The sequence below is a fragment of the Micromys minutus genome (genome assembly GCF_963924665.1).
Source record: "Micromys minutus genome assembly, chromosome: 29".
In the NCBI taxonomy this organism is placed as follows: Eukaryota; Metazoa; Chordata; class Mammalia; order Rodentia; family Muridae; genus Micromys; species Micromys minutus.
This window is the reverse complement of record NC_137964.1, coordinates 27,354,388-27,371,188: the sequence shown is the minus strand read 5'-3', so window position 1 is coordinate 27,371,188 and position 16,801 is coordinate 27,354,388. Positions and strand designations below refer to the sequence as shown.

At 47.4% G+C, this 16,801-nt stretch overlaps 1 protein-coding gene across 1 annotated transcript; it reads right to left on the bottom strand.

The window, feature by feature from the left end:
• Nucleotides 1-7,880: 7,880 nt before the first annotated feature.
• On the bottom strand, nt 7,881-16,020 carry LOC308439354 (inactive 2'-5' oligoadenylate synthetase 1C-like; the record flags this gene model as incomplete). Its single annotated transcript, XM_080941120.1, has 6 exons — nt 7,881-8,178; nt 9,586-9,739; nt 10,265-10,497; nt 12,962-13,158; nt 14,551-14,839; nt 15,838-16,020. The coding sequence occupies 6 exons, from the start codon at nt 16,018-16,020 to the stop codon at nt 8,155-8,157; spliced, it is 1,080 nt and encodes a 359-aa protein (XP_080797246.1). The 3' UTR covers nt 7,881-8,154.
• Between the last annotated feature and the right edge of the window lie 781 nt (nt 16,021-16,801).

The following is a 16,801-nucleotide window of genomic DNA, read 5'->3' as shown; positions in this document are numbered from 1 at the left end:
AACCAAGCAGAGCAATTCAGGAGAAGCTGAGAGAAGCCAGATTGAATCAGTCAGCATGGAGAGGAGTTTGAACCAGATCAGCTGAGTTGAACCAGCCAGAGTTCAGAAAGAGCTAGAAAGGGTGAACTTATTCAGCATCAAGTCCCAGACCCTGAAAACAGACCAGGACTTGATTAGATTGTCTGGAGGCTGGAAGCTCCAGACTGGGCCAAGATTAGCAAACATAGGCACTAAATCTTCAAGACAGCAAGGATCAGGTGAATAAAGTTTTACAGTATAATATGATGTAGTAGACTTACTTTTCTAAACAAGAGCCAAATCATATATGTGGTATACTGTAGCAAATTAAAATGATCTCTATGTAGGTTTAATGGTCAGCCTTTTGTTAAAATTTTATCCTAAATTTTGTTACAGATTCATTTAACTATAGCCACAGTTCACACACCTAGTGGTAGAGGGCTTCTGTGGAACAGAGGGATCTCTGTCATACATGTGCTCATTTGTACAGGAGGTCAGTAAAAAAAAAAATCAGTTGTTGAGAATATCTTATAAAAGCTGATTGACTATAGCCAGTTGAAAGTTTTAAATTTTACAAGGTTGGTGCACATTCTTTTGTGGACCCTATGGAGTTGGCCTATTAAATATATGCTTCTTTTCATTAGAAAAGCCATGTAGAAAAGTGTTGGAATCAATTTCTATAGGATCTTTTGATGGAACCTTAGGGAACATCCATGTATTTTCATTCCTTTAGTCTTAAAATCTCTGGGACAGTAAACAATATAAGTCCCCAAGTAACATGCTACTGTGATCTGTCAAGTATTATCTGTGTGGACAAATATTCAGTCTTCAGTTTCTTTGTTTAGTGGAACAATAATTTCTGTAGGCTCCCTGTCAGCAAGGGATGATCACGGTGAGCTACCATGAGAATAGTTGTGTTGAAGTTTTTAATAACTGCGACTCTGTGATCCATAAAATAAAATCACCTCCAAACCGTATGCCCCTTGCCCAAGGTGCATATACTTCTTGAGATGTTGGGGGCTGTTGTTTCTCTAAATGACAAGTCACCTCCTTTGCTCCCCTAAAGAAGTTTGTATATCCCAACAGCACAGAATGGGTTTGATCATGAGTGGGTGGATCGTATACAGGCAGGAAGTATGTCAGGATGTAAGCTTGTCCCTGATTGGACCTTGTAGGAAATACTTAGCCTTGTGGGTTTGTCTTTAATAGGCCTCTGCAAAATATGACACATGGCCATTCATGGGATTCCTTGAATGATCCTGGGTGATTCCATCATATTGGCCCAAATTTAATTGAAGCTAGTGTCAAATTCTGCTCAGAAATTGCGGCAGAATTGCTCTTTCTCTGTTGACTCTCAGGTTTAACACGTACTGCTTGGGCAACAGCATTATTGAATACATTAACAATCCTCTCTGCTTTAGGAGCGAGGTTTCCCATAGAATTGACAAGAGCTTCCAGAGACAGCAACTTACACTGCTAAATAGATAGGAAGTTACCGATGACAGGACCCTTTACCTACTGTGACAGTTAAGCTCATTCATGTACTGATCAGGTGAGCAAGAGAGGAGAAAATCCTCCCTGTAAGGATCGACCAACACCTCATGCAGTAAAATCAGCCTTTGCCACGAACTGCATGTAACCCTCTCAGGAAGCTGTGCCCTTTTTAGTTTTCTCCACGAAGGGACCTTTGATACTGAGTCATTGCCACTCTGAGAGAAAAACAAACCACATTTAACCCAAAATCAAGCAATGAGGAAGCTCTAAGACCTGGACTGAAGCCTGCCTGCTGCTCCCTGGAACTCAGTTGGGGAGGGGGCGGTGCTCTCTCTGCACCAGGGCTGCTGGGAAAGGGGCCTGGAGCCTACAGGCTTGGGGTTCAGTGCACTTAATTATGGGAGCAGAGGCAGAATGGATGGCTGGAAGCCAAAGAGCTGTGGGGTACTGGGCCTGCCCCGCCTAGGTCTGCCTGGACATGCCTGATAGAAAATGTTCATTCTCTCTCCTCCCCTCCCCTGCCCTGCCCCTCCTATTCCTCCTCCTCCTTACTTTTCCCCTTTCCTTTTTTTTTTTTTTTTTTTTTTTTATATTGACGTTGTGAAACATGGAAGTGGGAGGCCCAAGTACCCTGCACCTAATTCCTATTTTTAAAATAACATGTCTTACCTTTCCTGCAGTCCAAGCCCACATTAGGTGCCAGTTCTCAGGGACCCTGAAATTTCAAAGTCTGGCAGACAACTGATCCCCATGAGGTCAAGAAATTAATGTATCTGCGGATGTTCCAATGTATCTATTTCCAGTGACCAGGGACAACTAAAGACAGCAGAAGTTCAATCCCAAGACAGAGAGAAGACATTTGCATGATTGAGAGTAAATAAAGATCAAAATCCACAGTATGTAAAGAAAAACAACGAGTCAATAAGAAGACAGTTCACAAGAGGAAGGCATGGACCAAAAACACAGCGGGTGCTTCCCAGAAAGAGAACAAAATGGCTGCTAAGAAAGATGAAGCCCCCAGTCTTAGGCTGCAGGCCTGTGGACCGTCCTAAGCAGCCTCATTTAAAGGTATCAGTGTTTGACCAGCAGGATTAACTTCTTAAGTTTGAAGGCAAACTGTTCAAAAGTTCCGTTAGAGCTCTGTGAAGTTCCCCTGGCTGGCAGCTGTTAGGAAGGAAGGAGGAGGAGTCCAGGGTTGTGGGCCCCAGTGTCTCCGGATCCCATTTGGTGGGGAAAGATAGCCCTGAATCTCATGGGCTATCTACATGGGCCGTGTAAGGCCAGCTAACCTTCCTCTTTCAGAGTAACAGTGGACATTCCTAGTTGGGGGTTCTAGAGAGCTGTGTGAGTCAGGGCCTTGGGTAGCTTTGGGCTCCTGTCCTGAAGGATTTTTCATAACCCCTTACTATACAAAAGAACTCTCCAAGCCACACAACTTCCTCCTTAGAGAGTAAAACTGTGTCCCAGTGCAACAGATCACTCTCCCTGGGCTTTGTTGACTTTGCACACCTCCTGCACCCTCACACTAATACCCAGAGGCTCCCTAGTGCCTGCTGTGTGCAACTCTGCCCTAACAGCTCCTGGCCTGGGCTGTAGAGCTGGGGCGACTGGGAGGAGGGAAGAACCTGTGCAGCTTCCAGGAGGCCTTATCCCTGCACATGAAGACTTTCCAGTGTGATTTTTTTAAGGTAAGTATCACCTTCTCTGGGTAGAGAAAGAAGCCCACTTTCATTCACTTTTCCTCCAGAGTGACCTTCAGTGATGTTGTTTTTCATTAGTCTTTGTGACCTTAGGAGGACGGAGAGATGTTGCCCACAGCACCCATTCCCTGGAAGGAATTCAACCAAACCTGAGATGTGGAATCAGGCTCTGTGTCTCCCAGGCCGAAGTCTCCTTCTACATCTCCAGTTCAGGTGCAGCCTCAGGAACTGACAAGTCAACTGAAACCTATCCAGGACACTCTCACCTCTCACTGTGTCCCTCCTAGGTCTCCAGGTTGCCTCTGCATCAGTGGGTTTACCTAGGAGTAAGGCAGTTCACAGTTTGTCTTCCTCAGCTCTCTGAATATCCCAAGGTTATAAGTCAGCCTGGCAGGATGCTCTGGTAACACATGTGGCTTAGAGTAGTAGCTTACCTACATGCTGCCTCAGTTTCCCTATTCATAAAGCTGACAGTAATCTCTACCTCAGGATCCATGAAGTTTGAGGGACTCTGTGTGGCTCAACCAGGTCCCGTTCTTTTCCTTAAAGACTGGACCCCAGTGGTGTGGGTGTGAGGGGAGTTTGAGTGTGTGATCCCCCAGATCAGTGAGTTGGTGTGGTCTAGAGTCTGAGTGAGTGAATGAGACAGCATTTAAAAGAGAGTAAGAAGGGATCAGGTGACCCATTGTGCCCTAGTTGGATCTTTACCCTGGGTGTGTATCTTGGTCTTTGATTCCTCAGTTTCTCCTCAGTCTGGCTGGTCACAGCAACAGCTGATCCTTTGGAGGGTGCCTTGGGGTGCCCCATCTCACCAATACTTATCACCCTTGGTCTCTGTGACCCTAGGGCTCCTTGCTCCCATAGGGAACCAGAGCATCCTACACAGCAACTATGAAATCAGGGGCTGGTTACAGGCCGTGGACAACCAACTTGTGAAGAACTCCAGTTGGCCTGTGGTACAGTTCCATGTTGACCCGTTCCCTCAGAGCTGTTCTGTTCTCCATGGGCTTCTCGGGGTGTTCCTGACCAGACAAGGCAGGGTGTGATGCCTGAGTCACCTCCCTCAACTGAGCCCTCAGGGGAGTTTTGTTTCTCCCCAATCTTCTTGAGATGCTCCTGAGCTGAAAGCAGGGTGTGTCTCTGAGCCCCTTCCCTCAGCCTAGCTCATCACTTTCTTTCCTCCTCCCTGAAGGCCCTCTCTTCCCTCAGCTCAGCCCAGGGCGTGATTGAGATCATCTGTTCATGACTCTGTTCACTGTACTTGTGGCCTAGAGGATGACCTGGGGTCCTACCCCTCCTGACCTAGACACTCCCTACATCCGTCAGACAGACACAGTTGTTGGCCACGTTTGGTTGAGTGACACTTGTTAAGATCCACAAGGGGGCATGGAAAAGTATAGATGATCTGGGCACAGTGACACAGTATAATGCCAGCAACAGGGGCTGAGGCAGGAGGATTATTGTAAGTGGAAGTCTACCCTAGCCTAAGTGACTGAGATGCTGTTTCATAACAACAACAAAAAGTGTCACTGAAATAGCTTAGAGGGTGCAGGTGTTTGTCACCAGGGCTGATGGCCTGAGTTTGGTCTCTGGGGGCACACATGGTGGAAGGAGAGAAAGCTGATACCTACGACTTCTCCTCTGACTTTCCATGCTCACACACATTCACATGAAATAAATGGAATAAAATATTTTAAACTTAATTAGCCTGCTCCACACCCAGATCTCAGGACCCTCAGCTGCCTCTTGTCCTTTCATCCTGACACTTGTGGGAGGAGCCTTCAGCATCCCAGCTCCCTCAGGCCTGGGCAGAGTCCACCAAGGGGCCTCTGCTCTCAGTCAGTCTGTGAGGACTATAGTTTTTGCTAAAGTCTAGCCTCTGTCCTGAATGACAAGGCCATGACTTCTGCTGCTTCAAAAAAAAGAAAAGTCCCTTAAAGCCTGCTCTGAATTTTTGCCATGACCACTGGCAGGGCCACTATTTAAAGAACTTCCTAAGGCTTCCGTTCCTTCCTCTCTGCATTGATTTGTGATGTGTGTGTGTGTGTGTGTGTGTGTGTGTGTGTGTGTGTGTGTGTGTGTGCTTGCTTTCCTATTTAGGATTTCATTGCTGGGAAGTGATACCATGACCAAGGCAGTCAATCCTATATAGGAAAAGGTTTAATTGCTGAGGGCCTACTCTTTCAGAGTTTAGTCTATTATCCTCCCGGAAGGAAACATGCAGGCAGTCATGGTGTTGGAGACAGAGCTAAATGTTCACCTTGATCTGCAGGCAACAGGAGATTGTGCACCACACTGGCTGTAGGAGACCTCAAAGCCACCCCCACAGTGACACACTTCCTCCAACCAGGCCACACCTATTCCAGCAAGGCCACACCTCCAATAGTGCCACTCCCTATAAACCAAGCATTGAACTGGGGAAGCCCCTGCCCTACAGTACGCCCTGAATCTGCTCACAGTGTGCCTGGGAATGTGTGTAATGTCACCAGGTCCAAAAGACCTGAGGTTTTCCAAATAGAATTGGAACTAGTCACCAAGTCCATGCAGCTTCCAATTGACTGGAGACTAAGCACAGGAGGGGCCTGGGCCTCTGCATGGCTGAGCATGTCCTAATCTCCATCAGTGAGTGCTTATGCCCTGTGCCAGCATTACAGCCTGATGGTGTGGCCTGCTGCAACCATGGCCACACACATAAAGGACAGCCTGCTGCCTGCCTAGTCTACCCAAAAGTACACACACACACACACACACACACACACACACACACACCTATTTTATAGCTCTTGTAGTGTGCCTCCCTCCCTCCCTCTCTCCTGAGCTTATTTTGGGTTTCTATGACTTGGATTCACATTAGAGCTCATCTGCTGAGTCACCTGGTGTAGAGTTGTAGCTTGGATCCTCTTTTGGGCTGTCACTCACACCTCCAGTCCCCCAGGCAGTCTTTCTGTGGTGGAGGCCCTCCCTGTTGGAAGGCTGTCTCAGGCTGGGGACATCCATGAGCAAGACAGGTTTCTGGGAATGTGGTCCTCCCAGCTCGTTTGTGGCTGATCCTCCCAGCCTTCCTTCACTGAGCAGGGTTCTAAGCCTCTTGCAGCTCCCACAGCAGGCTGCCCTGGTCCTACTCCCAGGTTGACCCTCTCAGTCTCTGCTGCCTCAGACTCTGGACTCTTTCCATGGCTCTCCAAAGCCAAGGCCTTGTCTCAAAGTCGAAAGCAGCAGTTCACAAAGTGGCCAACAGAGGGTGCTGTGCTCCCCCCAAATGTAAAGCCTGAAGGCTTCACTAGGCTCCCCAAAACCCCACTGCCTTCATGGGTGTTCTTGGTTGTTTTGGGGCAGAGTTTGGATTTGTAATTTTGGAGACATACTGTGTGTCAGGTCTGGTGTAGGATGTTTTAATGTGGAGTGATAAAACGTGTTTGCTGGTTGGTGGGGGGGGGGGCTGAGGGTGGTTGGGATGGGGGCAGGTGGGATTTCAGCTTTCCCGAGGGGGACAGAGCTCCTCTGAGGAGATCTACATCTTGTGCAATCCCTTCAGCTGACATCCAGGCCTCTCTGCAGGTCTGAGGTTCCCATTTTTGGGAGGTGACTCATCAGATATTCATTTTCAGTTAAGTCTACAATGCCTCATGTTTAGAAAGACAAAATCCACTTTAACTTAGTTGTGTGTGAGGGAGAGATTTGAAACACTGAATCAAATCACAATGCACTAACTTAAATTAAAACAGATTAAGTTATTCTCCCTCCCTACTTTTCTTTCTCGTTCTGTCTCTCATTCCTTCACTCCCTCCCTCCTTTTTATTTTCCTTTCAATTGAATCTTTTTATATGATTCCACTCTAGCCTGGAATTCACAGGATTCCTTCACCTCAAGCTTCTAACTTCTAGAGTTATACAAACACACAAACACAAACACAAACACACACACAAACACTTACACACACACACAAACACAAAACTGTGTAACCATATGTCTCTGTGGGTGTGTGTGTATGAGAGAGACAAAGAGAGAGAGAGAGAGAGAGTCCAGAACTTGGAAGACCGAGGCAGGAGGATTCCTGTGAGTTCCAGGCAGCCTATGTCACATCATGAATCTTCTCTCAGAAAAAGAGAAAGGAAGCCATAATCACAGTGATTTAACTCGTGTGTCAAAGCTGGTCACCACCTGCAGTGACCTTGTTACAGTCACAAGTGTAAAATTCCAGGCACTTTTTATTTTCCCAGACCTATGGGACCCCAGCCTGCATGTTGTAGTCACTCAGTGCAACCCGAGTACACAGGCCACAGTCTCATTGTTCCCTGTCAACATGTGGCTGGGGAACAGCTTCTGTGTCAGATAGGGCAGGGCTAGAATCTTGCTTGGGGACATGGACAGAAGAAATCAAGGATTCCTCTCCTGTGTTTATGTAGAATAAGGGACCTGGAAGGATCCCAAGGCCTCCTGAGTCAAAAGCTGAAGTCATTTTCTTCTGCTTTTTTAAAAGTTGAGTGTTTGTTGCCTGGCCCCATGTGGCATGTATAACAAGTGGTCATTAATGTATCTGACACACACACATACACACACTCTCTCTCTCTCTCTCTCTCTCTCTCTCTCACACACACACACACACACACACACACACACACACACACTTCTGTGGTTCTATTCCTCAGAGTTCACACACACACTCACTCATGGAATGCTGTGGTTTATTGTTGATCAGACATTGGACAGAAGCAGCCAGGTAGATAGTAAAATTCAAACTTGTGTACTCTCTTGTCCTTCTGAGTTTCTTGTCTCCCAGAGAACACAGTTGGTGAATAAGGCAGATGAATCAGGCCATGAGGAAGGGTCTGTGATGGAACAGGATGCAGGCGTGTGCAGGCAGGGGTCAGAAGCCTGGAGTCTGATCACAGGTTGGACCCTCCTTCACTTAGGCCTTGGATGGCTTCCTCTCTTCTCTGGGTCACGGGTTTGCCAGAAACGTAACCTGTTAAAGTTTTTATGTGTCCACTTGAGGAGGGAGGGAAGGAAGAGCATGGTTAGAACCCTTGGTGTACACCGCTGTCATCACAGTACTAAGTAAGGCTGGAGGATGGCAAGATCCACAGCAGAATCCCACCTCAAAATAAACCAAAATCAAAGAAAATATCTAAACAGTTGGTTTGGCCCAGGAGCTTCCATCTGGAATGGAAAATATATATTCATGTAGATAATTTCCATTTCTACTTGGATGGGTGTAAATGATCTCTGAGGTGGACACTCTTTGTTGGTCCCCGAAGCCTCTCAGAAGAAGGGACAACACATCCCATGTTGGTAAGTTAGCCATCAGGACATTTTCATGGCTGAATGACTGAGGCTACATATAGCCCCACCGGAGAGAGCCTCACTCAGTCACACATCTGTCAAAACAGGTGTAGACACTTGTCTGCTGTGGGTCACTACTATAGGTCACTGCAGCCTGACTTCCCTCCTCATCCTCAATCTCCACTCCCACACCCATCAGACTTCCTTCCTGACCTGGGTTATGGTTCCAACATCCCTGTAGCCATATTAGCTCTGTCTGGAGGGCACAGGTAACATCACTGGATCCCTAGCATCAGGAAGAACCTGCCCCAGGAGGGCAAGATCCAAGTGCAGGTCCCTCTATGCCTCTGTGGCTGTGACACAGCCATTCTGAGTCCCATTGGCCACATGACAATGAGACAGGAAAGACAGGTGCTTCGAGGACCTGACAGTGGCTTCAGAGTCCACAGGATCCCAGCCCCACTACACTCTATCTGCGTGTCCCTGAGCTAGTGGGTTCAGGTGTCTTATCCTACAGGCTGTCCCTTCTGGTCCCTGCATCAATGTGTGTGTGCTTCTGCATACATGTGTGTACTTGCATGTGAGCATATGCTTGTGTATGTGGGACTTGGTATGTATGAATGTGTTAGAGTTAGTGCATGTGACTAAATGTGTGTAAAAGCATGTGAGCATGAGAAAGTGTTAGTATTTTATGGGTGCAACTGTATGAGTTAGCATAAATTTGTGTGGGGGGTGTGGGTGTGGGTGGGTGTGAATGTACATGTGTGCACACATGTCTACCCATGTAGCAGAAGAGAGAAGACAGTCAGAGGAAATATTGGGAGTGTGTTCTCTCTTTCTACCATACGAATTCTAGGGATCAAAGCCATGTCCACTGTGTTGGCAGTGCCTTTACCCACCGAGCCGTTTTGCCAGCCCTTGATAGCTCTCAAAGGCACCAGAATGGCTGTAACACAAGGCAAGCAGCTGGACCCACAGGAGAGTGAAGACCTTAAGGAAAAGACCATGTCTCCATGAGAATATTTCAAAAATAATATAATGGAGTGACCTAAGCTGTGTGCAAGGGGACAGGATGATGACAGGGTCTCACCTGCAAATCCCAGCAGCTCACTCTGGAACCATCCCTGTTCTCAAAGCATGGATATTCCAGCCACTTCTGAGCCACATCTGCCAGATTATTCCAGCCCATGTTTGTACCACCAGCCTCATTCCTGGTTGGGTCAGCTGGGTCCAGGATGATAGGCCTGCAGAGCAACATTCAGAGATGAATTGACCAGCAGGCCAGTGCTCCAAGTTCTACTGCACAGGGGTAGGGGAGGAGCCCAGCAGAAAACCCTACTGAAGTTTGGCCAGAGACCCTACCCCATAACATATAGCAATACTGGAGGGATCCTTGGACAGAACCTGAATGAACTGGGTTTGAATTGTCTTCTCTTTATTAGCTGAATGTTCTGGGACCCCCATCTCTGGTCTTTGGTGTGTCACAGCTCTTATGACACTGTGACTGTTGGATAATCTCAGTTTGTGCTCTGTGTTGTCCCCTTCCTTTTCTGCTTGGTCTGGATACTGTCAGAGCCTTGGTCTCCTCATCTGCACACAGGGGAGCCCAGCCCTTCCTCCCAGGGCTGTAGAACCTCATGTCAATCAGGTGACAGCCGGACAGTGCCCAGTGCAGGAGATGCTCCATACACACAGAGCTCCCCCTCCCCCTTTCCACACAAGTGCAGCCTGGTACTGATGGGGAGAAGAGCCATGGGGGGACAGACTACCTGGTTCTGGACAACTGTCTGTGCAGGTATTTGGATATCTCCTGGTGTTCAAAGTTGTAATACACTGTCCAGTAGATTAAAAGCTGTTTGTACTTGATAACCAGTTCCAAGACAGTTCTGAAGCCCTGGGCTATGTCATAATCAAAATCTTCATTCCCACACTCCCAGGCATAGACTGTGAGCAGCTCCAGGGCGTTCCTTGAGGGCAGCTGATCCCCCAGCTTCTCCTTACACTGAGAAGAGAAAGGCAATGAGAAAAACAGGGCACTGGGCTGTGGTGTGGGGGCCACTGCACACAGGCTCAATTCAGCTGCCACCTGAGGATGTCCCTATAGGTTTATTGTCACACAGCCACGCCCAGTCACTTGGATTCAGTCTCTGCCCCCTCCTGTGCTATAGCCAAGAGCTGAGTGGTTGAGATAGACTGTGTGCTCCACAAAGACAGCTCTCACTAGCAGGAGGAGGAGTCAAGACAGCATGAGTGACAGCTGGGAGTGAGGGTGGGGGCGGGACAAAAGGAGTGCTCACTATGGAAGTTGTCTCATGGTCTCTGAAGTAATTGAGAAGGGGCAGGGAGATGGCTCTGTGGATTAGGTGGGCTGACTTGGTAAAACCTTGTCAAGTGTAGGTAAGATCTTAAACATGGTTCAGGCTAGTGAGGAAGCCAGCTCATAATCTCAGCATCAGGTGGTGGAGTTGGGGATTCAAGAGACTGCAGGAGTGTCCAGACCTGCTGACTCAGCACACTGTGTGTCATGTGTGAGACCCTGACTGATACACAAGCTGGGAAGTGACTGATAACCTGCCCTCACACTCTGGCCTCCACATTCTTATGCACACACAAGCACACACAAAGACATGTGCTCCAAGGAACAGGTGCACATATACAAAGGCCACAAACACATCAGAGAGGCCCAGATTATATTGAGAAATCAAAAGTTTGGAGAGATGGTACCTGGAAATGGCAAGTCGTACCTTCCAGAGAGAAAGACAGAAAGTACTGCCAATCAAAGATGCAGAAATCCAAAGACGTAGATGAAGCAGCAACCGTAAGTCAATGAAGTAAAAGTGGCTGAAGTGAGTTAGAAGAGTGAAATAATACTAGAAGTCAGTTAGAACAAGTATGGAACACCTCCATCTTCCCAGGTCACCTCTTCCCCCTTTCTTTTCCCTCAAAGAATATCATTGTCACTTGTGCCCACCCCAATATCTTTCTTGTCCCTCCACTCTGCCTCTGTCCACTCACTTTCCCTCACCCCTGTTCTTTCTCAGCTTTTGTGTAAACTAGGACAGAAACTGGTCCCAGGGAGAAGGCACAGGTCTTACTGACCTGCTATGTTGCTCCTGGGGAGGATTCAGAAAGCATTTTGAAATTTCAGGTGGGAAAGCTGTTGAGGGCTGAGAGGCTCATGTGCTATCTGTAGGAACTTGAAAGACAGGAGCTGAGAGCAAGGCAGTGGTCAGGAGATAAAGTGTGAAGGTTCAGAGAAAAGCAAAGTCCCTATCTGGGCTCATTGTGCGCCCTGTTGGATTAAGTACTAGTAATTTCTCATCAGCTGGGGCTGAAAATCAGCTCAGATTGAGAAGAAACCTAAACCATAGGGATCAATAGTCGGGAAAGAGTTTCTTCATGGTCAACAAAGAAAATCTGTAGTAGAGGGGGCCCAAGACTGCCTCTCTGGTTTGCATCCACATTGGTACTGCAGACAGGCCTCCCTGGTGGTAAGAATTTAGTCCTTGGAAACTTGCAGGTTTGGAGGCATCATGGGGAGCAGCTGAGGACTGGCACTGGGAGAGGCCAGGGAGGACATTGGTGAAAGTGCAGCCGCAGTCTCAGTGGAGACCCTGAGACACTGGACGTGCCCTGAGCAGGAGACAACTGTCAGGACAGAGCGATGTGAGAACAGAGCTGGCCTGAACCTGAGACCAGCTGTGTGCGCTGTGGATGGCAGAGCCTCAGCAGCTCAGGGAACTGTGGGTCCCAGATATCAGATACTGAGCCTCTTGTTCTGCTGGATTTTGGTTGTGTTTTGATCTCATTGTGACAGTGACCTGTTTTTTCCCTTTTGGAATAAGAAATTTTTTAATGTGTGCTTTTGATTTTATAAGCCCACTGTTGAAAGACTAATCTTGAGTGTTGATAATTTTAAACAATTTTAAATAATTTGAGATTTTTAAAGCTATACTATGTTTCATGATGTAATATAGATGTGGGTACTTAAAGGACATCAAGAAAAGAAAGGTTATGGTTCAATAGAAATGTGTGAGCATCAACTTGAGAGAGGGTACTTTGTAAAGGAGAGTTTTTGTCAACTGCACATAAGCTAGCATCATCAATCAGGAGACACCTTTAAGATAATGCCTCTAGCAGTCTGTTTTAGGATGGTCTGTGGAGACTTCATCCAGATGGATGTGGTTGGTGCCTGGGCATGTGGGTTGTAAAATAAAGCAATCTGAGTGAGCCACGGAGATCAAGGGAGTGAGCAGAATTCCTCCATACTTTCTGCCTCAGTTACTGTCCTGAATTCCCCCCAATAGTGTTCTGTGACTAGAATATGTAACCAAATAAGGCCTTTTCTTCCCAAGGCACACTGGTTATGTGATGAAGCTGTCCAGTCAATAGACAGCAAGCTGGAACAGACCTACTTACACACTCTGTACACACAGGGCCCACAGTGTCTGTGTCAGATGTCTTACCAGTTGATGCCAGTGTTTGACCAGACAGATGAGATTTCTTAACTTGCATGGATGATTCCTTAGGAATTCTTGGTGGAGCTCCGTGAAGCACAGGTAGAAATCGCCTTCCTTCTCCTGGGTGGTACACTCATCAATGAGTTGGGTGTATATTTTGTTGTAGATTTTAATGTCAAACACCTGTTTTTTTCTCAGTTCATCTAGAAAGGAAGTTACGATCATGTTTAGACTCTACCCTGCTCTGAGGACCTTCCTTCTTTCTAGGGTCACAATCACTGTCTATGGGATTCAATGAACATGGCAGAATTCATGAATAGCAAGCAGCACTCCTCATACAGCCACGAGCTCACCACACCTATGGCCTGGGCACAGGACTTGGTCCTGGAAAGTCTGTGCCACAAACTGGTTCTAATGCAGTGCCTTACTCACAGGCTTAGAGACAGTGGTAAGAGAAAGCAGCATACTCTGTCCATAAGATCATCTGATAAGGGCCAACCATAGTCTATATGCTTTATCTTCTGTTTGTCAGTTGTCTTCTGTATACACTTCTGCTTGCATCAAAGTTTACTCTGGAGCAGGCTACTGCATATCTCATGCTTACACTCTCTGATATATTTTGTGTATGGAGTGTGTGTTGTCCTTCGGTGGTGGGGCCCATCCCTAAACAGAAAGCTGCCTCAGATTGGGGAAGTCTATGAGCAAGACAGGCTTCTGCAGGAGCAGCCTTCCCGGATCATTTCTGGTGCACTCCCTTCTCATCCCCTCCACTGAGCAGGGTTCTAAGCCTCTTACAGCTCCCACAGCAGGCTGCCCTGGTCCTACTCTCAGGCTGGTCCTCTCAGTCCCTGCTGGCTCAGACTGGACTTTCTCCATGGCTCTCCTAAACCTAATGTCCTTCTGGGATGGATTCCCACTCCCAAAATTCTAATATCCCTTTTCCCCAGCTTACCTTTAAGGAGATACTCTGGGTGAATTTCTCAAACAATAAGGGTTTTCAGTTCAGTAATTGAAGGTATGGGCGGAGCAGATGGCTCAGTAATACGATTTTCTCACAAACATGAGGACACACACCAGATCTCCAGGACTCAGGGAAGAATCAGGAGTGGTGAAGGTAGGGTGGTAATCACAGAGATGGGGAGGTGGAGACTACAGGGTCCATGTGGCTTTTTGCCCAGATATTCTAGTTTATCTGATGAATTATAAAGCAGGGAGATTCAGTCTTAAAAAGATGGTTGGCTCCTGAGCTGTGTAACCTCCATTTGCAACATACACAGAAACAATGTATCCATATGTAACACCCCCCCCCATGCAGGAGAAAATCCATGAGCAATAGAAAGATAAAAGAAGACACAGGGGGGGGGAGGGAGAAAAGGAGGGAGGGTAGAGGGAGGGAGAGACAGAGACAAAGAGAGAGGAGGGGAGAGAAAAACGAGAGGGGAGGGTGAGAGGACAGGGGACTGGAAGGGAGGAGAGAGAGGGGGAGACAGAGAGAGAGGGAGACAGAGACACACAGTGAGACTGGCAGACAGACAGAAGGCAGGGTGAAATCAGGTAGAAAAGACAAGTTGAGGCCCTGAGGCCGTCTGACTTACCCAGGACATCACGGGCCAGCCACACTCTGCATTCCACCTCCTTCTGCAGCTCAGGGCAGCTCAGTTTGAAGGTCAGATACGAGGGGTTAGGATCCTCTGAATTCTGAACTTCATAACACAACTGAAATTCTTTCTCCCCTGGTAGTTTACACAGCTGTTCCTTGATTTCCTTAAGGATATCTTCAGAATACTCAAACACCTCATCAAAATGTCTGATATTTTTTAAAAAGACAGTGATGTTGACTTCCCCTGTGTCCTTTAGGTCTGAGTCACTGTCAAAAGAGCCACTCTGGAAGACAATGATGAGAAAGAATGAGAAAGGAGTATAAAACCCGCCCTAGCAGTCCAGAAGCTGAAAAGCCTAGGAGCCCGACAACCAGGATAAAGGATGCAGAGAGAACTGGCATATGTGTAAAGGAATAGTAGTCAACCCTGAATAGGGAAAAGGGAATCTATGTTAAAACAACAATAAAAACACCAGGGTTCTAGACTACCTCATCTATGGGAATAAGTCAGACTCAGAACGTCAAACATCTTTGTTTCTCCACAAAGGCTAGATTTTAATGTGCCTGCCCATGGCCATGTGACTGAATGCAGCTGTGTGTGGGGGCATTGTAAATGAAGGGAGGAGCTAGGGCGAGTATGAGGAGAGAAAAAAGAGCACTTCTCTCCGAGGAATGTAGATCTTGCTGCAAACAATCTCTGGGGAAGTCACAGTGGAGGGTCTAGGATGCTAGCAGGTGTAAGGAGATTGTGTTGGCAAACAAAACGCATGTGGTGATGCCTTTCCTTAGCATAATATTAATGGTGAAATGCTAAAAGTACTCTATGCTTCTATGAAGATGCTCTATACAATAGAAAAAAGTCACAGGACAAAATTTAAAATTAAGAGGATTGAGTTCATAAAGAAAAAATTTTAGACACAATAACAAATGATAATATACGGAGCCTTCCTAAATAAAATGCTGGGTACAATCACTAACACATTTCACCCCTGACATAGATGAGTGGACATTACAAAACACATCTCTGCAGCCTTCACAGTGACTGAGGTAGGGACCGCTGTCATAAAGTCCCATGTGACAGGGGACCATGGGCAATGAGCGTCCATCAGTCCATCATCCAGCAGGTGTGGTCTGTTCTGTTCTCTGCCCTGTGCCATAGCTGGGGTGTACATGAGCACCCTGCACAGAGCAGGGAGGTAACTGAAGCCCCACTCAGGACTGCAGGCTGACTATGAGAGCCCTCTCCCAGCCCACCCTGGTCAGCTCAGGCTAATGGACTCACCATCATGACCCTGGAGACCCTCACAGGGTGGACGGCTCCTTGGAAGCAGCTCTCCTGCAGGAAAGCACCGATGATGTCGATGTCTGCTCTGAGCTTAGTAAGGAACCTGGTGTCACCAAGTATGTGATCATTTATGAAGTTTTCCAGCTCCCAGGGAGGGGTACTGCTGAGATCCTCGGCCATCCTGACTGAGGCGGAAGTGAAAGCAGGCTGCAGCAAGGCGAGCTGCCCTTTCTATCTACAGTTGGTTTCGATTTCCTAGACAGGGCGGGGCTGTGAGTCAGACCTCTGCCACGCCTCTTTCCTAACAGTTTAGGGACGATTTGCCTGCAGGCATTTCTAAGAAACCTCCAAACTTTATCCCATCAAGCAGTGGACCAGGAGACATTAAACATTATAAACGTAGTTTCTGCTCTTCTAACTTCTGACTCTTGAATTGTTATTATATAAAAATGGCTTTATGATCTCCTAGACAGTTAACTCAATATGCATACACACTGTGAAACCTCTGGTGGCGATCAATGGCTGTAAAACAAGTCATGAGGCTGGCCCTGAAGGAGTGTGGAGACCCTTGGGAAAAGACCATGTCTCAGTGAAAACATTTTCCAAATAGATGGAGGGACCGAAGCTGAGTGCAAGGGGACAGGATGATGACAGGGTCTCACCAGCACTTCCCAGCAGCTCACTCGGGAACCACCCTTCTTTTTACAGCAGGAATACTGTAGCTAAGTCCCAGCTGCTAATTTTGGCAGCCATCAGCCCAGTGGGTGTGAACCAGCTTTGATTCTTTAGGGGTCAGCCTGGTCCAGGATCACTGGCCTGCAGAGAGACGTTCAAACAGGAGGCTGACTATCTGGCCAGTGGCCCAGATACTGCTGCGTAGAAGCAGAGGAGATGCCTTGCAGAGCATCCCTATCCAAAGTTTGGCCAGATTCCCTGCCCCACAGCATACACAAGCCTGGAG